Raw genomic sequence first — 26,215 nt, 5'->3', positions numbered from 1 at the left:
TAAGATATTAATCTACTACAAAGAGTTCATATTCAGTTTTATAAATAATTTTATGGGTTGACCAATGAACACGATGATTTTATTAGATTAACAAAATTGAAAAGTACGTTTATCAAATAAAGGAGAGAGTAAAGACTCATATAATTTTTTTTTTCCTGTGACCGACAAACACGAATTTGACCCGCAAACCGGTATAATTAAACGAGTTATATGGGTCGTGTCTAGGTTTGATTTATTCAGGTTAGGATTGAATAAGACGATACAAATATTTATATAAATTCCGTCCAGATTGAGTTTTCTGATCCACTAACCTGTCAGTCGAACACAACACAATTGACACCCTATAGTTAGGTAAATCTTTTAAGTATATAATATTTTAAAAAGAAAAGATTGAATGTTTTGATAGTTTGGATAAGAAAAAAGAATATTAATAATGAAATATTAAATTTTTGATTGATTTTTCAAACTAGATTATCTTAATAAAAAAAGTTTAATAGTGTTGATCCAAACAAGTGGTCGTTGAAGATTCTTGAACATTTCCTTTTATGTAAATACTTTGTTGCTCCAAATAAAACGCCAAGATCGATTGCATAATCCCTCAGAGATTAAAGATTTAATGTGGATAGTCGTTGATCATGATGTAAGTGTTTTAATAAACATGTTAATCATACAAATAGTTTCCATTTTTAATTATTCTTAAAATCTAACATTTTCTTGAAAATTTGAATTTCCAAATTTATTTATTTATCAACAATAACTAGAAGTATATTGGAACTTATCATTTCACAATTTTTTTTTCATAAAAAGTTGTATTAAGTATTTTATTCATAGAAATCTAGCCATTACATTAACTATTACAAATTACATATAAAACGAAAATTATAAATTTTAATTCTTTATTTATATATCGTTGAAAGAGAGCTAACATGCGCCCAAACTCCAAGGAGGAGGAGCCGGATTGTAGAAGACAAATTTACCCTTGAAAGTGGGCAAGAGCGCCTCTTTGGCCCTTTCTAATTCTCTCCTCATCCAAAAAGTGCAAACTCTATCAATTATTATATTACTCTACTAGTTAGATTTATGTTTTCAAAAATAAAATCGGTGTTAAATAGAAACAATTTATACTAAATTATAATTACTTTTAAAAAAAACTCTAAATACTAACTACTAATTGACAAAAAAAATTTACATATCTTGTCAACAATATTATATGAATATTTAGAGTATTATTACTTACTTAATTAACGTGTACTCAAAGTAATTTTTATTAAAATATATTTTCACCTTTAATATAGTTACCATCTTTTGTCAATATATAATGATTTGCTTCTTTATCAGATTTCATAATTTAGTTTTGAATATAAAGAAACCTATTTTTATGTTTCAGTTTTATCATATATTTTTAACTTTTTAGATAAAATCAATGCTTTGTAAGTTACTATATAAAATCGCAAATAATTAATTTATAATTTTATAACTAGAAGTGATTATTACAATTTTGTTAAAGATAACTAATAACCAATAATAGAAATAACGAAATATTACCTTACTTAATTTTAACATAAGTTTTAAAGATTATTGTTAATTTACCAACATATTATTTTAATTTAAAGTCCAAATAAAAACCTTAACTTCTAGAAAGAAACGAGACACCGATATTTATTTCTCAGTCTTGCATTTTGTATGAGAAAATAATAGATACTTAATATAATTTAAACAAAGTTATTTTTTAAATAGGATATTACATTATGCATAAAAGATTGCTTTTTATACAAAAATTTACTGTATTTCTATTATTTGGAAATAAGGGAAATAGGAAATAATACTTATTACTATTTTTATGATCTCAATCATTTATTAGGCTATTCTTTATGAGCAATATTCGTAGAAACGCGTACATGACACGTGTCAAAAACCTCAAAGGTGACCGTTGCTGTACAAAGACCCTTAAAAAGCGCCACCCTTTTTTCCAGATTAAACATTAACTATTTCAGATCATAATACAGATTTTGATGAAATATACACATGACTACAAAGCATAATAAATTTGAAATTAGCAAGTTTCACTCTGGAAAAAGTAAATTCATACAATTCCTATTACGCAAGCCGAATATTGTAATGAGATTGATTATCTTAAATCCAACGGACAGATTTTCTAGCCGTTGATTTCAAATATAATGGCCACCTTCATACACACTTCTATTCACTTCTTCTGATTTCATCTTCTTATCATCTTCTGTAGATTTCATTGCCGTTTTCAGAACTAAATGCGATTGGTTTGCTTGCGTTCCGAGATTCTTTGATTTGTGGGTTTCTTGATATTCAAGATATTTCATCAAAGAGATTTTCAAAGTTGGGTTTTTGATTCTTCATCAATGGAGATTAATTCTGTTGAGAACAATCCAGCTTTGATGAAACCCACAAATAAGCAAGGTATCTTTTAGCGCCATTGACTTAAGTTAGATCCATATTTTGCGGCATCTTCATTACTTCAATGTTTGAATCTTGACATCTGCAGATTTGAATACGAATCTGCGTATTTAAATCCGAGCTTGTTTACAATATCTGGGTTCTTGTTTGATTTTTATTTCCATTATGTTTCTTGGGGGTATATAGGTAAAAAAGACGTTATGGGTGGCGGAAAGTTTGGTACGGAAGTTGTACATAACCGGAGAGTATTGGGTGTGATTAATCAGAATTTGGGTGGTGCCGGCGGCGGCGCCGGCGGATTTCGAGGAGGAGCTCAACCTCATCCTTGTGTTGCTAACAAGAGAGCTTCATCGCAGTATGTTTATTATATTTTATATTTATTTATTTATTTATTTATTCATTGATAGTGTAAGACATTCAAGTTGAGTTTCGCATTCAATCATATTAACTTCAAATTAAAAGTTTACTTTGATCTTTTTAGTTTCTGGCCTAAAAACGTTTTCCAGTTAAAAAGATTATCTAAGAAACTTGGTTTGATAAATCATTCAAATTGACTCTTTAAGTCAAAACTGGATTTTAATTCGGAATAATGTTTATGATCTTTTTACATTCTGGACTAACAATTTGATCTGATTTTTTTTTTTTTTTTTTTTTTTTTTCTAAAATAAGGAAACTTGCTGCAAATATTGCGAACAAGAAACAGTGTTTCCCTGAGGTACAATACAATTCATCTGATTCTAAATTCTACAAACCATGTTGACGTTTCACTACTTAGTTAAAGATTTTGACTCTTAATTCAAACAATTTACCAGGAGATTAAGTCAGATCCCTCAAATGACGACTTTGGTGTATGGGAAGATCAACCTGTGCCAATGTTCTTGGAAACATCAGAAACAACGTCGGATGAAAGAGATCATCATATGGTATTTGTTTCAATTCAATCTTTGTGTTTGACTGAAAATTCTTTTAAGTTCATTAGTTGACTTTTTGCGAAATTCGGTAGGAGGAGGTTGAAATGGAGGATATTTTCGAGGAATCAGTAGTCGATATTGACAGTTGTGATAATGAAAATGAGCTTGCTGTTGTTGAATATGTTGAAGATCTTTATGCTCATTATAGAAGGATGGAGGTATAAAAAAAACCATGCTCATCACTCATCACTTTCTTTGATTTGATCTTTGAAACAAAATTTAATTCATGTTGTTTGCAGAGTTGTAGCTTGGTGTCACCAGACTATATGACACAACAATTTGACATAAACGAGAAGATGAGAGCTATACTAATTGATTGGCTCGTTGAGGTTACTTTTAAATTTTCAAAAATTTGAAATTTGAACTTGATTAGTCGATTAACTCCCCAATATCATCGATACCGATCAACGATTTTCTATATCTCTTACTGAATTCAACAAAAATCAACAGGTACACCACAAGTTCGACCTTCAACATGAGACATTGTTCTTGACAGTCAACCTCATTGACCGATTTTTAGCTAAGCAATCTGTGATTAGAAAGAATTTGCAATTAGTTGGTTTGGTCGCCATGCTTTTGGCTTGTAAATACGAAGAAGTTTCAGTCCCTGTTATTGACGATTTGGTTTTCATATCAGATAGAGCTTACTCAAGAAGTCAAATTCTTGAAACGGTACTAAAAAGTCAACATTTTTCTTCATCAACGTTGAATCTTGATCTTACTTATTAAGGCTTATAGGATTTGTATCTTTAAAACTAATCATTTCCCATTTTGGCGACAGGAAAAGTTAATGTTGAACACGTTAGAATTCAACATGTCGTTGCCAACAGCGTATGTGTTCATGAAAAGATTCTTGAAGGCAGCTCAATCGGATTCAAAACTTGAGCAATTGTCGTTTTTCTTGATTGAGCTTTGCCTTGTGGAATACGAGATGCTTAAATTCCCACCATCGTTCATGGCTGCAGCTTCGATTTACACAGCTCAATGCAGTCTTTATGGGGTGAATCAGTGGTCCAAGACTTGCCAATGGCATACCAACTACACTGAAGATCAACTTCTGTAAGCGATTGATTGATTTGATTGATTATTAACCTTGTAAAGATTTATGTAATGAGTTTGACTTTCTAATATTGGATTTGGTTTGACTTGTGTTTAGGGAATGTTCAAAGATGATTGTGGGGTATCATCAAAAGGCAGGAGTTGGGAGATTGACTGGTGTTTATAGGAAGTACAACACGTCGAGGTTTGGGTATGCAGCAAAAAATGAGTCAGCGAAGATTCATGTATAGGAGATCAATTTTGCTACAGTGACTTGTACCATATGCAATGGAACTAGTATGAAGATGGGCTATTATAATCCACAGTCCATGTGTGTGCTTTAGGAAATAATTTTAGCAACTTCCTTTGTTGCCCATGGTTTTGGGGGAGGGGGGAGGGGGTGGTTTTGTGTGTTGACTATTTGGGGATTCTTGTGATGTTCATATTGAACATATTTTTTTTTTACTAATTTGATGTTATGATTTCTTTGTTTATTTTGACAAAAAACAAATGATTATACAAATTGATGTTATGATTTCTTTGTTCATTTTGTGGGTTTTAAGTGATATTCTATGCTTTTATTAACAAACAATGGATTACTTGTTTGTGCATTGGTTATCAATAAAGTTAAAAACTTTGATAAACAATTTTTAAACAATATTAGAATACACACCTTGTGCATTTTAGACAAAATTAGATAAGATGAAATTTACCCAAAATAAAATAGAAATCTATAAATAACTAAGTACCCCTAATCAGATAAAAGTAAACTAACTCTTAATTTCAAGTTTTTTCATCAAAGTGACAAATAATTGAAATAACCTTAACTTAATGTTTACTTGTTTCATTATTGAAACCTAAGAAGGAAATAAGCCTAATAAATAAGTCTAATTGCTATTTTCAAGTTTTCAATAAAATGACAAATAATTGAAATAACCAATGCTTAAGTTAAAAACTTTGATAAACAATTTTTAAACAATATTAGAATACACACCTTATCATGCATTTTAGACAAAATTAGATGAGATGAAACTTACCCAAAATAAAATAGAAATCAGTAATAACTAAGTAGTAAAACCCTAACAGAAATGAGATTCGATCCCTTTTCACTAGTGACGCGAGAAACAAAAAGTATGTAACTGAAAATGAGTGAAGACGAGCTTATGCCAGTATAATCCAATATTGGATAATTATTATCATTGACTTTTGTTAATGACCATAACAAAATAAACTACTATGGGGGAATTGCCTCCACTGAAAACGAAATGAGATTCTTTTATTAGATGGAGTTAAATTCATGCAAGGTATATAAGTAGTCTCGATAAAGAATCTAACATATATGATTCAGGCTTCAACGACATTTCTTCCAAGCCTAACCATCTATAATCTAGTACCATTGCATGGTCCTTTGGTTTGGTCGATATTACAAAGTAATATGACCGGAACACCTATTTTTAGTGTAAGTTTATGATTGGAAATTCTAGATGCCTTAAAACCATTCAATACAACTGAAGAGTAGATTGATTCCTCAAAAAAACTTGGTAACGCTGTACCACATAAAGAATTTGAAGTCGTATATGTTTTCCCTTCATCTTTCATCAATCCTAAAATGTAGTCATTGGTAGCATCAAATTCTTCATTTGTAGGGACCAAACTAGCTTTATCTTGAAAATATGATCGATCATCAAGATGGTTTTCAAATGATGGATAAATGGTGGATATAATTGAATGAATATGGTCACCTATAGAGCGAACACAACGTCTTCTGAAAATTCAATTTAAACTTCACCATCATTAGGGCCGCCAATATTACCTTCACCAATTCTAAGAATCCACTCATCAAATGCTTTTATATCATCCAAATCATTAGTTAGACAACCAAAATAAATCTCATGTTTACGGTTACACATAAATCTGTACATCACGCCGTAATTTGGATGAATATGATGCATGCACATTATCTGAACAATTGCCTCTTTGTATTGCTAGAAGAATTTGTCAAAAGCCATCTCCAAATAAAATGGTCTTGGCTCCAAACGATTCTTAAAGATAAATACCTACAGAGCAATGATATCCTCTTTGTTGACCATATTTGATGTATAAACTTCATTATTGTTGAACTGTTCGTCAGAGTTCACTAATACTTTTGTATTGTCACTTATTATCCCTCTAGACAATGTCATATAAAGTTGGCCATGCATGAAACCGATTCTAGGAGATAAATACCTACATTTGGAATTGTTTCTCTGTAAGCTTTATTGATTTCCATCGCAAAACATAATTTGATTAGAAATTGTTTTCGTATCAGCTTGAATGGTAATATGTCATCTTCATGCGGACATAGAGGAAACCTTGGAACAAATCTCTAGATAGTTTATTTTGACTATTAGTGATGCAACAATACCAAATAGTATCTTTTGATGATCAGTTTCAGACGATTATTTAGGGGTTTAAGGTTTAGAGGGAGGGTGTGTTGCAATAAATATTAGCAAATTGGTTAAAAAATGAGACTTATTTATGAATGCAAATTTGCATATGTTCTTAGCAGGAACATGCTATACTTTAAAGAACATGTAATATATTGTTCTTGTATCATCTCCTATTCATATATAAATATATATTAATCCTAAAAAATAGTTATTTTGTCAAAATATATGTTTAAAAACTAAAATAATATGTGAAGTTTATTTTAAAATGGATAGATGCTAGTACTCTTTTTCGTAATATGATTTTCATATATGGAAAACATAAACCATGATTACTTTTATAATTTGAAAAATTAAAACATGATTACTTTTATATATTTGACAAAATTTGCGTAAAACAAAACATTAGAACATAATTAATCGTTTAAAGATCATAATGAAATATTGAAATAGAGAATTAATTAATTGGTTGCTATCTTATTGTTATTTTTATAAGATGGTAATCTCGTTATGTCTTATTCAAAAACTTATATTATAATATAACTTATATATATATAACTTATATATATATATATATATATATATATATATATATATATATATATATATATATATATATATATATGAGATAAATACAAAATAAATTAATATACTGTTATCATGCTACTTTTTTTTTTTTTAAATTTCAATACTATAAACAAATTTTTCCTAGGAAATTGTCATATTAATGACTTACTAATTAACAATTAAATTTATATACTATATAAATGGTTTAGTTGTGAACAAAAGTACACAAATTGTCCATATTTGAAATGTTTTTCTTACATAAATGGTCTATTACGCGAAAGAAAATAAAAATATATTTTCCATTAACAAATTGTTTTCAAAAAAATCCTATTAATGAGCTCTAATGTAGAAAAAATACATTTTTTCAAGATTAGCCAAAAAGAATACGGAAAAGTCATTTTTTGAAACTACGATGCTATTAATGAACTTTTTTGCAAAGTTTAATGCTATTAATGATTTTTTTTCCTAGAAAACAATCATTTAAATGAACTTCAATATACAAAAAATGTAAATTTCCATATCAACTAAAAATAATCCAAAAAAATCATTTTTTTAAGAGTATGATGCTATATATGAATTTTTTTTTCAAAGTTCAATATTAAAAACAATTTTTTTTTTCAAAAAAAGGTCCTAATATAAGGTTTAAAGAACATCTTGTAAAATACTTATCGATCTACATGAACAAGAATTAAACGTTTCCATCAATACCCAATAACGTATATCAATCATGCCTCCTTTTGTAATGAATTCCAACGCCCCACAATGTGGAATCACCTCAGTCGTAGCATTCCACAACTCAAACCACATCTGATAATCAATACGAAGTGAAACTGCAATAAAAAACAATAATTGTCACCATCTTATACAAATATTAGAAATTATTGGGATGTTAGATAGTGTAATAACTTGCAATTAAATATAATTTTCAAAGAAAACTTAGTATGAGAAACTAACCAATGTGATCAAGGGTCAAATAAGATATTATAACTAAAACATAAACAAAGAAATATTAGGGATGAAACATGAAACTTTAAGGAGAAACATACAAATTTAAACCATGAAGGATAACAAAAATCGACAAGTATATTTTTTAAGTAATTTAAACCAATATATTTTTAAAGTAATTTAAATCGGGCCGTAGGTTTATCCCAATATTGTTCTCTTAAGCATTTCATCGAACAGATAGTAGACAGGTAGATCAAACAAAATTTTCAAGTCAAGGTCTCAAATCCTAACACATCCAAAAAAACGAAAAAGAATCAGATTTGTGATTTTAACAACCAAAAGCAAAGGATATGACGCACATTGTGTATGAGTCTATTGTTTTTAATTTGATTGCTCAACATATTGAACAATTCGTCAAAAGTATGAAAAAAATGGGGAATCCCATAAAAAGGTCCGATTCAAATTTCTAAAAAACACAACTGTGAGAATTAATTTTCAAACCACAAAATTTGACATCATCATAACATAAAAATCAAAATATATTTTACTTACATTCACAAGGATGAATTCGACAATTTCTGTTGTTCGTCAACTCCAATTTCGACCTACAAGAAATCCAAAAAAAATCAAACAACTTGAGTAATAATCATTCTCATGTTGTCACAACTTTAACACAAATATCGATAAATAGTACAAATATTAGTTATAAAAAATAAGCATATATGAGATGACTAAAAAGTTGTCTAGTGGAATTTGAGTGATTTGTTTTCTTACCTTTCTCTAATGTATTTATAATTTCAGTTGTTCGACTACAAAATCTAAATCGTTAAGTAAAAATCAAAACAACTTGTTTTCCCTCATTTTCTTCTCAACTACTAAAACTTAGGTTGGATATATCATGTAAAGAATTGACTGAGGCGGGGTATTTTTTCATTTTATTTTTTGTGAGATTTAATTGTCATTAATAGAATTTTTAATTTAGTTCATTTTATTTTTGGTGATATTTAATTATCATTAATAAAATTCTTAATTTAGTTCATTTTATTTTTAGTGATATTTAATTCTTATTTTTGGTGAGATTTAAGTGTCATTAATAGAATTCTAATTTAAAACATAATATACGCTTTATAAAATCTATGGATAAAAATAAAGGGTTTGACAAAGATGATTTCATCAAATAATTCAAAGGTGGAACATATATAATTGAAATGCAATCAATTGTCATGATTTCTTTAGTTTAGAATTAAAGGTTCTCTTTTAATAATATTTAGAGATGTTGGATTTGTTCAAAATACTCTTAATGAGAACATTTAAAAAATTGGTTCTTAGGGTTCTTAACATTAAGTGTATTATATAAATCATATGTGTGTTAAATAATAAATCATTAAGTGTATTATACATATTAATCTTGAAATTCTTGATTTTTTCTCCTTTTATGACAAATTTGACCAAGTTTGACCGAATTGGCAGAGTTTGACCGAGTAAGCCTGAGTTTGAGAGATATTGACCGAGGTTGACCAATTTTTGACCGAGTTCGACTTAATCTAAGTTTTTTTGCCGAGTACACAACTCGCATCGGTGGAGGGCCGATTCTACGTACTTGTCCGAGTAGGTCGATTTTTATGACACTGAATCCAACTAATGAGATTATAGTAGGCAAGTACACTAAGACTACCCCCATTAGGGGTTTATTGCGATCCACTCGTTAGAAAAAAAAAATATTAAAAAAATAAAAATGTGGCAATCCTTCATGATCTAGCTCGTGCCCACAATCTTTGCTCGGCCTAGATTGTAATGAAAGTCATGCTCACGGTGCAATTTTATTTGAGGAAATTAATTATTTTTATATCAAAAATTAACTTTTGTTAATAAATAAAATTAATATTTAATATAAAATAAAAACAAAATATATTAAAATACCTAATTTATTTTTCTCTGTAAAATAAGACTAATATTGATATAATTTTATATAAAATAAGTTGGGTTGGATTGCTAATGAGTGTAAATACTTGGAATGAGTTGTATTGTATAAATTAAATAGAGAGAAATTATTTTTTTATTGAAAAGTTGGGTTTGATTGAATTGCTAACCAGGGTAGGCTGCTAAAGTGTCAAAGAATTAGTAATAACACTCGAGATCATAATTATGTATAACATGGAACACATTGACTCATTGTGAAATTACCAACTTACCCTCATTTTGTATTATTATTTTTAGGGATAATGACTTGGGAGGGTAATAAGGTTTCCAGCTTGTCCGTATTAGGTCACTAAGGTTTTTTTTTGTGCGTATTAGACCAATATGGTTGTTATTACCGTTTAGAAATAGTCCTTTTACCGGTTTTAACGGGTAAAAAGGACTATTTCTAAACGGTAATAACAACCATATTGGTCTAATACGCACAAAAAAACCTTAGTGACCTAATACGGACAAACTGGAAACCTTATTACCCTCCTAAGTCATTAACCCTAATTTTAAAGATATTGAGAATATATGACCATCAACAGTAAACTACTTCGTTTAGAACTCGCGTCGTCCCATATAACCTGCTACTCCTCTATATGGCGAAGCTCTTCATCTATAGTCGTCCCTTTGGGGACATCCGATAAAATTGGAACGATACAGAGAAGATTAGCATGGCCCCTGCGCAAGGATGACACACACAAATCAAGAAATGGTCCAAATTTTTTTTTAACACTAATTCCCTTTTCAAATGCTAATAGAGTTCAATTGCAATTCTTACGTTTCAGTAGTTCATCTACTGAAGTCATAATCAGACAACATGTGGATTCTATAGTCAGATTGATCTTCTTGTTGATGTCTTCAACCATTTGTGGCAAGTAAAAGTGATCTTTCTTTCTATAAAGTCTCCTTTAAGTTTTTTACTTTTCCTGTCATTAAGTTTCATGCTTTATAAACTTCCGTTTATGTGTTGTATATAGTCTGTATATGTTTGTTTATGTGTTGATTTTGATTAATTTTGCAACTTCAGTTTCTTAGTTCATGTTGTGGTTTTGCTTTTTATAAAATAATTGATAATAGACATCATCTGCAAGTCCCTGTTGGTTTTACATTTCCATTCGTTATCAAATGTAGATATTGATGGGAGGTATCAAAGTGATATTTTGTTTTTGTACATATGGATGTGTTCATGTAAACATTTAAATGACAAAAAAGAAGTTATTGATAAAAATGTTGCATATTTATGTAATGAAGATCATCAATCATATGAGTTTCTGGACTTAGAAGTTCTGGAAGGATGTGAAATAAGTTTAAATGGAAGCAACTATTTTCAGTCAAACAAATCAGTCACATTGATTAGTAAGCATGTTTTCTAAATAATTAAGGTTAATGACTTAGGAGGGTAATAAGGTTTTCAGTTTGTCCGTATTAGGTCACTAAGGTTTTTTTGTGCGTATTAGACCAATATGGTTGTTATTATAATTTAGAAATAGTCCTTTTTACACGTTAAAACCGGTAAAAAGACTATTTCTAAACGGTAATAACAACCATATTGGTCTAATACGCACAAAAAAAACCTTAGTAACCTAATACGGACAAGCTGGAAACCTTATTACCCTCCCAAGTCATTATCCCTTATTTTTACTTGTTGCATTTGGAGCGAAATATAGAAAAAACACAAGGGATTTGACACAATAACAAAAGTGACATACATTACAGTATTGTAATCAGATTCCAAATTTAAAGTAACATAATATAGCAATTCAAAAAAAGAAAAGGTTAAAAAATAGTTAAAAGTAAATATAAATATCAGGCTGCATGATGATTTCCATCGATTGTTTCTCTCATTCCATCCAATTTTTGAAGAACATATTGGACTTTTTGGCAGCAAATTTCATTTGATATTCTTGCTATGTAATCACACTTCTCAAATGGACGATATTCACATGCACTCTTGATTTCTTCCCTTAATGTCACTTGTATATCCTAAATAATGAAATGATGTTTAAGAAAATGTTAGTAAAAAAGGTTTAAAGACATCATTCATTTCCCTAACTTTCTGTATTAAGTCAATAAGAAGAAATGTGAAAGAAAAGAGTAAGACCTTGATTAATTGCATGAACTCACTGCAGTGACTGTTGACCAATTCCTTCCTTGGTCCACTAGGATTTGAGAATTCTTCCATCACTCCACCAGCAAGTTCCAATACTCTAACAATCCTCTGAAAACAAAATCAATTCTTTTGTTAAACTACTTTTCAATTTTCATTTTAATCAATCAATATATTATTATTTACATATTACCTTTTCCACAGTTTGGAGACGTTGTAGTGATGCATTTTGGGTTTGTGAATCCATGATGATTTCTAATTCTATTCACAAATCAGCAAATAACAGCACAAATGATCATAAATCAGCAACATATTTCAGCACAAATCAATAAACACATTATCAACAAGTTTCACCAATAGATTTCAGTTATGAATCAACAAAATCAGCAACTTATTTTCAGAAAACAGTCAAATTATAATTAACATCACAACATATTTTAGAAATTAACAAGAAATCAACCCATATATTTCAGAAATCAACATAATTTTAGAAATCAATGAAGAATTTTCAGATTAGAAATATCAAAAAAAAAAAAAAAAAAACGACAGCATCTTCAAAACTTGAAGAAGTATGATTTTGAAGAACAACAGGAAAAAGAAATGATACAAAAGAGGAGAAATATGGAAGCATCTTCTACATTTGAAGAATGTGATTCTGAAGCAACATCAGGAAAAAAAAACCGAGAAGAAAAGAGGAGAAAAGAGAAGAAAAGCGAACGAACCTTATGATGTTGCTGGAGTCGGCGACGGTGAGGATTGCGGCGGCAGGAGATGGCGCTGGGGAGGGTGGCGACGGCGGCAGAGATGACGATGGGAGGAAGGTCTTCGGTGGCGAAAGTATAACGAGACGATGGAAGCGAGAGAAGCAAGCGAAAGCTTACTTAGCCGGTATCCCCCATGGCCAATTAAACCTCTTGTTTGGACATTGGGCTTGTTTTTCTTCGGCTAACTAGGTGATTAAACCTTTTAATTTTTTTTTTTTTTTTTTTTTATTTTTTTTATTTTTTTTATTTTTAAATTTGTACCGGTTTTGCTTGTCTATCTATGTGTTTTTTATTTTAGTTTATTTTTTTATTTTTTATATTTTTTTTATAAAGTCGGGTATTTAGTTTGTACAGAATCATGATTTTTGATTGAAGGGGATACAATTAGCTTTCTTGATTTTATGTTTGGAAAGATCCTGTAATTTTTCAAGTTGATTCATGTTTTATACTATTATTTACAAATCTTCAATTTTATCAAAATGATTAACTAAATTATCATTAGAAATTTTGCATAAGGTAACAAAAAGCTAAACAATTAACACGCAAATAAACTAAACAAACATTTATAAATAGATGGGTAACTATCCAAAAATGGCTAACAAATGTTTGTAAACTAAAAAAGCTTTTAGGTTAAATAAATAAGTAAAAAGAATTACAATTATTAGGAAATGACAATTCCATGTTAATAAAGCACATTAATTCAGAAAGAGAAATTAATATTCTCCTACATTTTCTTCCTACTTATCTTCCTATCCATGTAAAATGATGACATGTGTTATATTTGGATAAGATTAATGATATTTTAATACATTTATCATTATTTTAAATGGGTAGGAAGATATATAGGAAGAAAAGTAGGAAGATATTTAATTTTTCATTCAGAGAGTCTTGAGGCAACACGTGAATGTTATATCTAGCTAGGTGGAGAATTAAAAAAAAAACAAATAAAAAAGTAAATTTATAAGAAGACAATCTAATAAGTTAGCAGCACACGACACTATTAATCTTATAGATATTGGAGAGTTTGAGAGAAACTCACAGTGAGCTTTTGAGAGAATAAGAATAAGTTGCACATCAGAGGCGACAACCAACAATAACGAGTGGTAACGGGGAATGGCGACCAACTAGAGAAGGAGAGAACGTCATCTGAAAGATTTAGGGATCAGATCAAAGAACACATGGGTCTTCGAGAGGCTGAGGCGTGAAGGAGATTCCAAGAGGGTGAGTCTCAGACGGTGAGACCATAGACGTGAATCATGGAAGCGCGATTTGTGGCAATTTTTTCTAGGTTATGATTTTTTAAATTGATCTATGAAGTTGTAAACTCTCTTATGATTGAATTTCTTTAAATATTTTGAGAACTTTTTGGCTAGGATTTCGACTTTTTGTGATAGATTTAAGGTTTTTTATTAGATTGAATTTGATTTTCTTCGATAGATTCTCTAAATAATATGAATTAATTTCCTATTTTCATGGCCTCTTCTTCAAAAATTACTAGTTTCCTTTTCTTTTTCAAATTGAAATGGTTTTTAAATGTTTCATATTATATGGACTATTTTAGACAAGTTAGGGATGGCTGAACACCCGTACGCCCATGTACTATCTCCGCTCTTGTTAGTTTGTACTAAAGAAATGCCCATTATTTTGGGGTTCTACTTATATATAAAAATTCAAAAGTTTTTATAGTTTTTAAATTTTTTTGAAGGGTATCAGGACTACTAACATCCACGTTCCTGCCACTTAAATATACAACCGATTTATTTGGTTGTCCGCTTGGAAATCACTAGATTCAAAGTTGTTAAGATTTCAATCCAGACATAAGATCCTACGACCCTACCTGTGTGAAAAACGATCTATATTGTAATGCGATTGAAGTTAGCATAAGACCACATTTAGGATCGTGAAATAGGATCGTACAATTCCATCAAAATATAAATTCAGTCTTTACTCAATAGGTTCATACCCATTTACCTTCAATTTCATTTCATTTTTTAAACCGTAAAATACTAAAAGGTAAAGTAAAAACAATAGAAACTTTTTTTTCTCCCTTTAGCCACCAAGAAACCTGTCACACCCTAAAAATCCTAAAAACCAAATGAAGAACGAAAATGAAACTCAAGAAAAGAATCCGGAAGCATCTCCAAAAAAATATAAATAAATAAAAAATATAAAATAAAATAAAATAAACGTTTTCCTCTATACATTTACATGGCTAGTAGTCCCTATGTACATTTTCACGTTCCAATTCCTGTCTATTGTCACGTATCCACATGGTCAATTATACGCAAACTACAACAATAATGGGCATATTGGACTTTAGACTTTAGTTGGTACATGTTGCTGCAACATATCGTCAGTTGTTATGTTGTAATAGATTAGATAGTGTTTGTTATAACTAATGTGTGAAATTTAATTATAACTTATGAACGATAACCAAAAGTTAGGTGGTGTTTTCAGTAAATAACCATGAAATTCCGAGTTTCGTAAAATAATCATCAGATTCGCAGAGGGGGCTCTGCGGATTACTTAGGTGTTGTTTGTTTTTTCGAAGCCAAAAGATTTGCAGTCTGCGGACCACATCTTCAACCCTCTGTGGTAGAAGAGGTGGATCAAACGACTGCAGTCTGCAAGAAGACGATCGTTTGTTTTTTTAACATCTGTAGCTTACTGAAATAATTTTTCAACACCAAAATTTAAATAAGTCTAATCCTACAATACTAAAATAAAATTCATACAACCACATAATAATTCTTGTCTTACAAAATGAATGGAATTAACACAATACTAAAACGAATGGAATTATATTTGTTTAAACGATAAAATAACTATTTTATCTTAATTTTAAAAACAAACAAATGACTTTTTTTTATATAACAAATGGTTAAAAGTTAACTTGAATACATGATCGTATCGAACACCATATAATATATTAGAGCTTGATTATTATTTATAATAGAGAAATAAAGGATAATTAAAATATTAGGTATGAAAAATTAGAAATGTTGATAATGCATGACAAAGAAAAAATAATAAAATAAAATAAAAAGTGAATCTTGATATGAAGAAAAGTAGCAACAGAAAAAGAAAAAAAAATGGCTGCGACACAAAAAAAAAAATGGGAGCGTCTTAATATAAAGCCCTCAAATCTGTTGTTTTATTTATTAAGGAACGAATAAAGGAAATTGTGGGTTGCATAATGTGTTTTTCTTTAAGTGGGTGAGAAGATGTTAGAAAACACATGTTCATGTCTACACCACGAAGAGGATGCGTAGATATTTTTAGGCATGCGCTCTTCTAAAAAACAAACGGTCTACAAGAGCATATGTTTGCGCGACGTAGACATAAGAGGTCAAGAAGAGGTTTTTGAAAAAAAAACACCCCCTTAATGTCTCTGAGGAACTTAGCACACCTCTGCGGAAATTGCATGACACCACTAAAAGACAAAAAAAAATTGGGGTTCGAATGGTTCAACAAAGATGCCTCTGCGGATCACTTAATGTCTCTGAGGAATGGTTAAATACTTAAAAATCCCAAAAAAAATCTCTTAAAAAATTGTTCATACCTATTCCTCAAAGACGTTAAGGGTGCGTTTGGTTGTGGAAAACTGTTTTCATTTTCTAAGAAAATGTTTTTAGAAAATAGAATTGAGTTTTATTTGTAGTTTTCAATGAAAATGTGTTTGGTTGGAACCGGTGGAGTTTTCATTTTTCATCTTAGAAATTTGGAAAACTATAAAAATCACTTTTCTAGTTTACATACAATTTGGAAAACCGAAAATTTTCATTTTCTTAGAAAACTTTGGAAAACTGGATGAAAAAAAAACGTGTTTTCAGAATTTCCGTTTTTCTTGGAAAATTTTCCTAGAAAACTGAAAAAAATTTCACAACCAAACGCACCTAAACGATCCGCAGAGGTGTTCACAAGATCCGCATACACACCTCTATGGAACCTTAAAAACCCCCCAAAAAAATTATCTTTTAATGATACCACGTCATTTCCGCAAAGGTGTGCTAAGTTACTCAGAGACATAAAGTAATCCACAGAGTCCCCTCTGCGGATCTGATGGTCATTTTATGAAACTCGAAATTTCATGGTTATTTGCTGAAAACACCTCCAACTTTTGTTTATTTAATGAATTTTCTCTTTTTAATATTTATAAACTTATTACTATGTCATTTTTTGGTAGCAGTTTATGATCAATTCTATGTTCCTTTTCCATTTTAAATACATCACATCTTTCATTTCTTTCAATCAACTTTTGATGTGGGATCAAAATCCTCACATACATAAAATCCCGGGATCAAAATCCTCACATACATAAAATCCCGGGATCAAAATCCTCACATACATAAAATCTTCAATATTCCTTGTATTTTGATCACAAGTTAATTTCATTTTTATTATTAAAAAAAGGGATTCCTCCATAAAATCTTCAAGTCGAGTCCAGAAACACTTGGATTCGGTTAAAACACATCCTACAATTTACATATTTAGTACCGCAAAAGTTAAAGTTGATGCACTTTTGATAAAATTTCATTTCCAGAAATTTTCACAATCATTTCTTTTCTTTGAGTTAATATAATCATTTAAAAAAACAATTCATCCATCATGTGTACCTATTTTACTTACTTTACTCAATCCAATCAATCAATCATCATTAGTTTCATCCTTTGCTTCTTCAAACTCTTCTTCACCTCCATCTGTATCTCTATCTCCATTTACCTTCACCTTCACCTTCACCTTCATTTAAATTCAAGCTTAAACCTACATTGCTTTTGTTCAAGACTTCCCTTTCTACATCAATATTCTCAGAAACCTGAAACAATATCAAAGAACTGAGAATACATTTTCATTTCCCTAAATTGCAAAAAATGCAATATGTTGAGTTCAGGGCATTACCTGATTCTCTTCCATTGGTATATCATTGATGTCAAGTTTTTCATTCTTCAAAGATGATTCATCATCTGCTGCAGCAAGCGAGTCACTCTCAACAGGTTTAGGTTTATCTTCATCTGCCTGCACCTCTGCTTCCTCATTATTTTGTTCCCCCAGTACAACTATCTGATCAATTTCAACCATCAACAACAAATCCATAAAACAACATACTTTAGCAGCCATGGATAAATATTCAAATTGAAGCCTGTGACTGTTATTAGATTCAACTTTTAGAAAAAGTATTGGAAATTGATTCTTTTAATGTACAATTTGGACTCAATTTGGATTATAAGTTACTTAAGGTAGCTAGGGCTACAAATTGGATTCAATTTCTTATACGAATTTATACTCTAGCATTTGTTTTATATGTATCCTATTTCAACTTGAAATTCCACGTGATCTTCAAATATAATATATTACATAAACATACAGATAAGGACAAACACAAGCTAAAGTTTAGATCGAACAAAGTTAAATTAAATAAAACAAAAATCCAGAAGAGGAGTGTTGGAAATGTACCGTAATATATTTCATCTTACGGCGGGGTGGCTCTTCGTCCACTTCGGCGACACCACCGTCGTCTTTGGCGTCACCATTGCTATTGTTGTTGGCGGAGGTGTTATGATTTTGACGAAGTGGCGTCCATTTGTAAAGCAAAAGATGAGAGGCAGAGCCATTATTATTGTTGCCTATTAGAAGAAGAGTTACCGTTAGATTTATGTTGATGATGATGATGATTGTTTGACGCTGCGGTGGTGGGAGGCGTTACGTGGATCCACTTCTTCTTCCACTTCCTAACTGGACCTGTAAACACGGTGGCCGGTCCGTAGTGAGTTGAGGATCTGCCGAGTCGAGCTCCAACACCTTCCATATATGATTTATTTGCACGGATCGGCGGTGGTTGTATCGGTGGTCGGAGATTGGTCGACGATTTTCTGTTTCTCTGTATACAAAGTAGGCGTGGTCCCGCCCCCTCTCTCTCTCAAATTACTTTTGTATCAGTATTTTATATATTAGTAAAGATCTAGTACGGGCGGATGTAGACTATTTCGTGGTGCCTTGAATAAGAGCCCCCGATAGTGATCCCTCCTACCACATTCAACGTATCCTCAAAATATCATGCCAAATACTCTACATCTCCACCCACGATTTTCATCTGCTAATAAAAAATTCACATTTTTACGCTTAAAATAAAAATCATTTTTCAAAATTTTTTCACCTTTTTTACTGCCATTATCGATTTTCATCGGTTAATAAAAAAAGTTACGTTTTTGTTCAATTAAAAAAAAATAGTTAAAAAATTGCACATGTGATGCAAATAAGCATACAATGTTGATTCACACATTTTGTGACATCCCCAAAATCACGGCCAGAAAAGACCGGTTTTGTTTATACTTTCTTTCAAAATCAGAGTTATCTTTAATAAAAAGATTGCGGAATTTGTCCCAAAACAATAATATGATAAAGATTTATCAAAAGCATTTCCATAGAAATGTATTTCATTAAAAGACTCGGGATGTCATGTTCGTACAGATCAAAAGTATAAACAATACAATATAAGCCTTACTACATTATTTCATATCTACAAGCATATATCCGTAATCCCTCGTCCAAAACATCACACCTATGCTCATGCGCCACTACCTGTAATACATAAAACTGAGGGGGTCAGGCTTGGGAGCCTGGTGAGCACATAGGGTTTTCAACCCACAATAAATAAGTTTATTAATTTCATCAATCAACAATAACCCGATTACCCGTTCCCGTTATCCTCACTTTACGTCCCTAAACACCTATCATAAGGGACCTAGCCTAAGGATCATCATCGGGACGGACACTACTGCTAAGGGGATTCCTCAGCAATAAATGTCCTAATAGGCAACCATGTGGGGGATGGAGTACACCGGTGAACACATCGTTCACAACACCTACAGGTTGCGAGCCTGCTAGTGTTCCACTGGACTGTCTAGAAGAGTCCGTGGTCGTCATCTATACTCTGCTAGATGACTGGATCAACAACAACAACATCGAGGCCTCTCATCATTTTATCACACATCACCTATTACATCTACCCATGTTTTACCCCAATATTTTCGTAGATATAAAATACGTATACAGTTTAAATCATTGAAAATATGTATAACAACGTTCATCTAGCATAGATAGCAAGTATTCAGATAATATGCACACATAGCACGTAATTTATATAAAATACTTCATATCTATGTGTAAGTTGAAGGTAACTATGCACTCACCTGATTAGGTGGTGACTCAGCACTCGGACAGCGCTTCGATACTCTCAAAATGATATTCCTCCGATAAAACCTAGTATCGATACCACTAGGGTTTAGTCTAATGATAACCGTGACAAATTAATTGTCTGAGTATTATTAAGCATTAATAATACTCGATATATCTCATAATAATAGCCCAAATAATTATTTTAAGGACCTAATAACATTCCTATAATTATTTGAAAGCTATATTAAAAATTGCATAAGCGTAGCATACTTACAGCGAATTTTATCGAAAACCGGGACTTAATTGGAGCAGCGTTTCGAAACTGAAAAACTCCTTTTTCTCGGGACTCCGGGAGCCTCGGGGCTTCCTTAGGGTGCTAGGGGTTTAACTAGGGCTTAGGGGTGGTTTGGAACCTTAGAGAGAGAAAGAAACTAGAGAGAGAATGAGAAATGGTGTGAAAACTGAGGGCACCTTCAGCCCCCTTTTATAGGCGCGAGGGCCTCGGATACGCGACGCGTCCAGCAGCGCTACGCGGGGCGTAGCTCGGAGGTGGCTACCAGCTCGCAACAGCTGGCTCGCACTCGGACTCGGACGGATAAGGCCGAAGGTACGCGGGGCGTACCGGACCTCATACGCGGGGCGTAATGCGAGTCATCGTGGCGCGATCCGGAGCGAAGCCTTGGTCAGCAAGCAACGGCTCAGAAGCGGCCACGTCATCATCTTCGCAACAAGTTTCGCATTTTCGAGTCCTAACTTCAAAAATTCGTAACTTTCGCATACAAGCTCCGTTTTTGACGTTCTTTATATCCACGTGAAGGTGGGAACATACTCTACAACTTTCGTTTAGACTTCGTTGGCTAATTTTGACTCGATTTTAAATTTTATTTTATCAACGGGTCGGGATAGGATTGGTCTGTTAAATCCTCATAACTTCTTCATCCGACATCCGTTTTCGCCCATCTTTTTCTCGTTACGTTACTCTTAACGAGATCTTCGATTCTTGTTTAGTTTGTGTCGGCTAAAAACCGCTCGATCAAACATTTGAATTTCGGGCAGTACACTGCTAGTCCGAAACTTCGAAAAATCGTAACTTCTTCATACGGAGTCAGATTTGGGCGTTCTTTTTATCGATGATCTTAGTTTAACATATTCTACGACTTTTGTTTATATTTCTAAGGCTAAAAAGTCTTCTATCGTGAATTCACTATTTTATGTCTTCCGGTGCCGTGTCCTTTTTGCCGTAAAACTTCGGCGGGTCATAACTTCTTCGTTATAGCTCGGATTTCGGCGTTCTTTATATGTACGAAACCTTGAGACATATTCTACAACTTTATGTAGAGAGATCGGGATTATCTCACACTTTAATTTTGACGCTCATTTTTATTCTTTATTAATTATACATTTATAATTAAACAATAAACACACAATCACACATAATTCACATAATACTCAAATATTTCATATTTATTACTTCAAAAAGAGTTACAATAGTTGACCTAGACTATTACATTGACAAAAATGCTTAGCCCTGAAAACCCGGGCGTTACAATTCTCTCCCCCTTAGGATGATTCCGTCCCGGAATCATGCATCAGCAAACAGATGTGGATAACGACTCATCATGTCATCCTCTGTTTCCCAAGTGAGATTCGGCCCATTCGAATGTTTCCATTGGACTAGCACTAAGTCGACCATCTTGCGTCGTAACTTCTTAGTCTTACGGTCAACAATTGCCTCGGGCTCTTCGATCAGCCTTTTATTCTCATCCATCCTTAACTCTGAGATTGGAATTATGTCGGGAACATCTCCCATGAATTTCCTCAAATAACACACATGGAAGGTGTTATGAATACCATTGAGTTCTTCGGGCAATTCCAGCTTGTAAGCTTGGTTCCCAATCCTCTGAAGAACTTTGAACGGTCCAATAAACCTTGGACTCAACTTTCCTCGTTTCCCAAATCGTATAAGTCCCTTCCACGGTGAGACTTTAAGTAAAACGGAATCCCCAACTTCGAAGGTTATCGGTCGTCTTTTCTTGTCGGCATAGCTCTTCTGACGATCCTGAGCTGCTAACATTCTTTCCCTAATCACCTTCAATTTCTCAGCAGTCTCATGGACTATCTCGGGGCCCATAAACTGCTTCTCTCCGGCTTCAAGCCAACAAGACGGCGTACGACACTTCTGTCCATACAAGGCCTGATAAGGTGCCATCTTGATGCTCGAGTGAAAACTATTGTTGTAGGAAAATTCTACTAGAGGTAAGTGGTCGTCCCAATTCCCTTGGAATTCAAGGGTACATGCTCTCAGCATATCTTCCAACGTCTGAATCGTTCTTTCGCTCTGACCATCAGTTTGCGGATGGTAAGCAGTACTCAAACACAACTTTGTACCCAAATCCTCTTGTAGACTCCTCCAAAACCTTGACGTGAAACGACTATCACGATCTGACACAATCGTAAGAGGGACACCGTGAAGTCTTACAATTTCCTTCACGTAAGCATTTGCGAGCTTATCCATAGACCACTTCTCGTTGGCTGCTATGAAGTGTGCACTCTTGGTGAAACGATCCACGACTACCCAAATCATGTCATGTCCGTTCTTCGTTCTAGGCAGTTTAGTCACAAAATCCATGGTGATGTCTTCCCATTTACCCATGGGTACAGGTAAAGGTTCTAAACTCCCATACGGTTTCTGATGTTGTGCCTTAACCCTCGTACATGTTACGCACTCAGCCACATACTTCGCAACATCGAGCTTCATCGTCGGCCACCAGTAGTAGGGTTTTAGGTCCCTATACATTTTAGTGCTACAGGGATGAATCGAGTACATGGTCTTGTGTGCTTCTTCCATTAGAAGATCTCTTATTCCTCCCGTCTTAGGTACCCAAATTCGATCTTGGAATACCTTCAGTCCTCGACTGTTCGTACCGAACACTAACGTTTTTCCCAAACGTTCTTCCTTTCGGTCATTCTTTTCTAAGGCTTCTTCTTGAGCTTTCCTGATACTTTCCACAATCGTCGAGACGACTTCAATTCTTAACGCTCTTGGCCTTTCTCTTTCAAGATTGACTTTCCGACTGAGAGCATCAGCAACAATGTTTGCTTTACCTGGGTGGTAAAGTATCTCACAGTCGTAGTCTTTGAGAAGTTCTAGCCAGCGTCGTTGCCTCATGTTCAACTCCTTCTGATTAAAGAGATACTGGAGACTCTTATGATCAGTGAAGAGCTTGTACTTCGTGCCGTAGAGGTAATGCCTCCATATCTTTAAGGCAAATACTACCGCTGCCAACTCCAGATCATGAGTGGGGTAGTTCTTTTCGTGCTCTTGCAACTGTCGAGATGCGTATGCTATCACCTTTTCTCTTTGGGTCAGAACACAACCCAACCCGACTCCAGATGCATCACTATAAACTGCGAAATCTTCGACTCCATCGGGTAGAGAAAGTATCGGTGCTTCACATAACTTCTTCTTTAGCTTCTCGAACGCCTCATCGTGTTTCTCACTCCATGTATACGTAGCTCCTTTATGGGTCAAAGCTGTTAATGGAGCAGTTATCGAAGAAAAACCTTGGATAAACCGTCGATAATATCCGGCTAATCCTAGAAAGCTTCGAATCTCCGTGGGACTCTTCGGACGTTCCCACTTCATTACAGCCTCGATCTTGGCGGGGTCAACCATTATTCCTTCTTGGTTAACAACATGACCCAAGAATTGGACTTCCCGTATCCAAAAGTCGCATTTGGAGAACTTTGCAAAAAGCTTCTCCTTCTTTAACACCTCCAATACTTCTCGTAGATGCTTGCCATGCTCCTCCTGGCTTTTCGAGTAAATGAGAATGTCGTCGATGAACACTATCACAAATTTATCGAGGAATGGTTTACAAACCCTATTCATCAAATCCATGAATGCTGCGGGAGCATTGGTTAGTCCGAATGACATAACCAAGAACTCGTAGTGTCCATATCTTGTTCTGAATGCAGTCTTCTCAATATCCTGCTCTCTCACCTTCAGCTGATGATATCCTGACCTAAGATCGATCTTTAAGAAGTAGCTCGAACCTTGAAGCTGATCGAATAGATCATCAATCCTCGGCAATGGATACTTGTTCTTCACCGTTGCCTTATTCAACTCTCGGTAGTCTATGCACATCCTCATGCTTCCGTCTTTCTTCTTCACGAATAACACCGGAGCTCCCCAGGGTGATGAACTAGGTCGAATGAATCCGCTGTCCAACAACTCCTGAAGTTGCGTCATGAGCTCCTTCATCTCCGTCGGTGCTAATCGGTAAGGTGCCTTTGCTATCGGTGTTGTTCCTGGTAACAAGTCTATACGGAACTCCACTTGTCTATCAGGTGGTAATCCGGGAAGATCTTCGGGAAAGATTTCCAGATAATCGCACACAACCGGTATATTCTGCACCTCTTTCTTTTCCTTCTTAGCATCGATTACGAATGCCAAGTATGATGCACATCCTTTGGACAAACATTTCCTGTCTTTCATCAGGGAGATGATTCCAGAAGTTACTCTGCGTTTGTCCCCGTACACCATAAATGATTCCTTTCCGGGTGGGTTTATCCTAACTATCTTCTTTCGGCATAATATCTTGGCATCGTTGGCGCTAAGCCAATCCATACCTAAAACGATGTCGAAACCGTTTAACTCTATGGGTAATAGTTCCTCATGGAATTCGTTTCCGTTTAGGTCAATGACGATGTTCCTAATACGATTACTAACAGGTACGAATTTGCCACTGGCAACTTCTACAATTAGGTCGTTATCAAGTTTTTCTACAGGTAATGCTAATTTCGCACTAAATTTATGCGACACAAAGGAGTAGTTGGCTCCGGAATCAAACAGTATATTTGCAGGCAAACCATTTACAAGAAAGGTACCTGAAGCGACGTCTGCTGCCTCCTTTGCAGCATCGAGCGTCATCTGGAAGGCTCTCGCCTTCGGCTTCGGTGGTATGTTGGGTCTTCCTGCCTCCTTCTTCTTCGGGCAGTCCTTCAAAATGTGCCCTTCTTCATTACACCCATAACAGGCCTTCTGGTTAAGGGTGCATTCATTGGCATAGTGCCCAGGCTTTCCGCATTTGTAACAAGTGACCCCTCCATCACACTTCCCAGAGTGCTTCTTCTTGCACTTGTCACACCACTTTGCTTCTGATCCTCCTCCTCTCGAACTAGACTTTGAGAATCTACCTTTCTTACCGGACCTCGAGGATCCGTCAAATTTCCGTTTCTCTCCCACTTCCGCTCTCTCCAGACCCTTTTCTCGTATCTGGGTCTCCACATTCTTAGCAGCCCAGATGGCAGCTTTTAGAGTGGTAGTTTGCTTGACCATTGGACCGAAGTCCGCTGGTAATCCGAGGGCAAATTTGTTAACCTTGGAGAGTTCAGTTGGGACGAGGTGAGGAACAAGCTTCATTTTCTCAGTAAAGCTTGCAGCGTATTCAGTAACGCTCATTCTTCCCTTCTTTAGATTCTGGAATTCGTTGCTGATCTCCAGAAGATCCTGCTCAGAGCAGTATTGCATCTTCAACTGTACCAGAAAATCCTCCCACGACATTTTGCTTGCTTCACCTTTGAGCATTGAATCAGCTAATAGCTTCCACCAGCTTAGTACTCCAGATTTCAATAGAGGAACTGCAAGAGCAGTCTTCTGCCTATTGCTACACTCGCAACTCTCAAACATTGTCTCCATCTCAGAGATCCAGTTCATGACTTCCACCGGCGTCGGGCTTTCGGATAGACTCGGTGGCTTGGATGCCATGAAATCCTTGTATTTGCATCCACGTCCATCATTTCCTCCATCCTGGTGGTTTTGCC

At 33.7% G+C, this 26,215-nt stretch overlaps 2 protein-coding genes, 1 non-coding gene and 1 pseudogene across 4 annotated transcripts; 2 read left to right on the top strand and 2 right to left on the bottom strand.

Moving 5' to 3' along the window:
• The first annotated feature begins 2,169 nt into the window (after positions 1–2,169).
• On the top strand, positions 2,170–4,986 carry LOC145031787 (G2/mitotic-specific cyclin-2-like). The gene is made up of 9 exons (XM_078980416.1): positions 2,170–2,433; positions 2,617–2,785; positions 3,100–3,145; positions 3,243–3,353; positions 3,434–3,559; positions 3,641–3,730; positions 3,852–4,073; positions 4,183–4,460; positions 4,558–4,986. The coding sequence occupies exons 1-9, from the start codon at positions 2,376–2,378 to the stop codon at positions 4,688–4,690; spliced, it is 1,233 nt and encodes a 410-aa protein (XP_078836542.1). The 5' UTR covers positions 2,170–2,375; the 3' UTR covers positions 4,691–4,986.
• Positions 4,987–10,963: 5,977 nt separating this feature from the next.
• On the top strand, positions 10,964–11,066 carry LOC145033081 (U6 spliceosomal RNA). Its single transcript, XR_013677324.1, has one exon. It is a non-coding gene; the product is annotated as a U6 spliceosomal RNA (small nuclear RNA).
• Positions 11,067–12,006: 940 nt separating this feature from the next.
• Positions 12,007–13,368, bottom strand: LOC145029127 (mediator of RNA polymerase II transcription subunit 11-like). Its single transcript, XM_078977745.1, has 4 exons — positions 13,172–13,368; positions 12,643–12,710; positions 12,444–12,560; positions 12,007–12,325 (listed from the first exon to the last, which is right to left on the bottom strand). Exons 2-4 carry the CDS (start codon positions 12,694–12,696, stop codon positions 12,149–12,151), a joined length of 348 nt encoding a protein of 115 aa, XP_078833871.1. The 5' UTR covers positions 12,697–12,710; positions 13,172–13,368; the 3' UTR covers positions 12,007–12,148.
• Positions 13,369–17,650: 4,282 nt separating this feature from the next.
• On the bottom strand, positions 17,651–19,188 carry LOC145029126 (uncharacterized; annotated as a pseudogene). Its single transcript, XR_013676384.1, has 3 exons — positions 18,668–19,188; positions 18,113–18,274; positions 17,651–18,029 (listed from the first exon to the last, which is right to left on the bottom strand). The product of XR_013676384.1 is annotated as an uncharacterized LOC145029126 (transcript).
• Positions 19,189–26,215: the final 7,027 nt, after the last annotated feature.

Source organism: Lactuca saligna, chromosome 2, assembly GCF_052625555.1.
Source record: "Lactuca saligna cultivar CGN05327 chromosome 2, ASM5262555v1, whole genome shotgun sequence".
In the NCBI taxonomy this organism is placed as follows: domain Eukaryota; kingdom Viridiplantae; phylum Streptophyta; class Magnoliopsida; order Asterales; family Asteraceae; genus Lactuca; species Lactuca saligna.
Note: the sequence above shows the minus strand (reverse complement) of the source record. Positions and strands in the feature narration are given on the sequence as shown.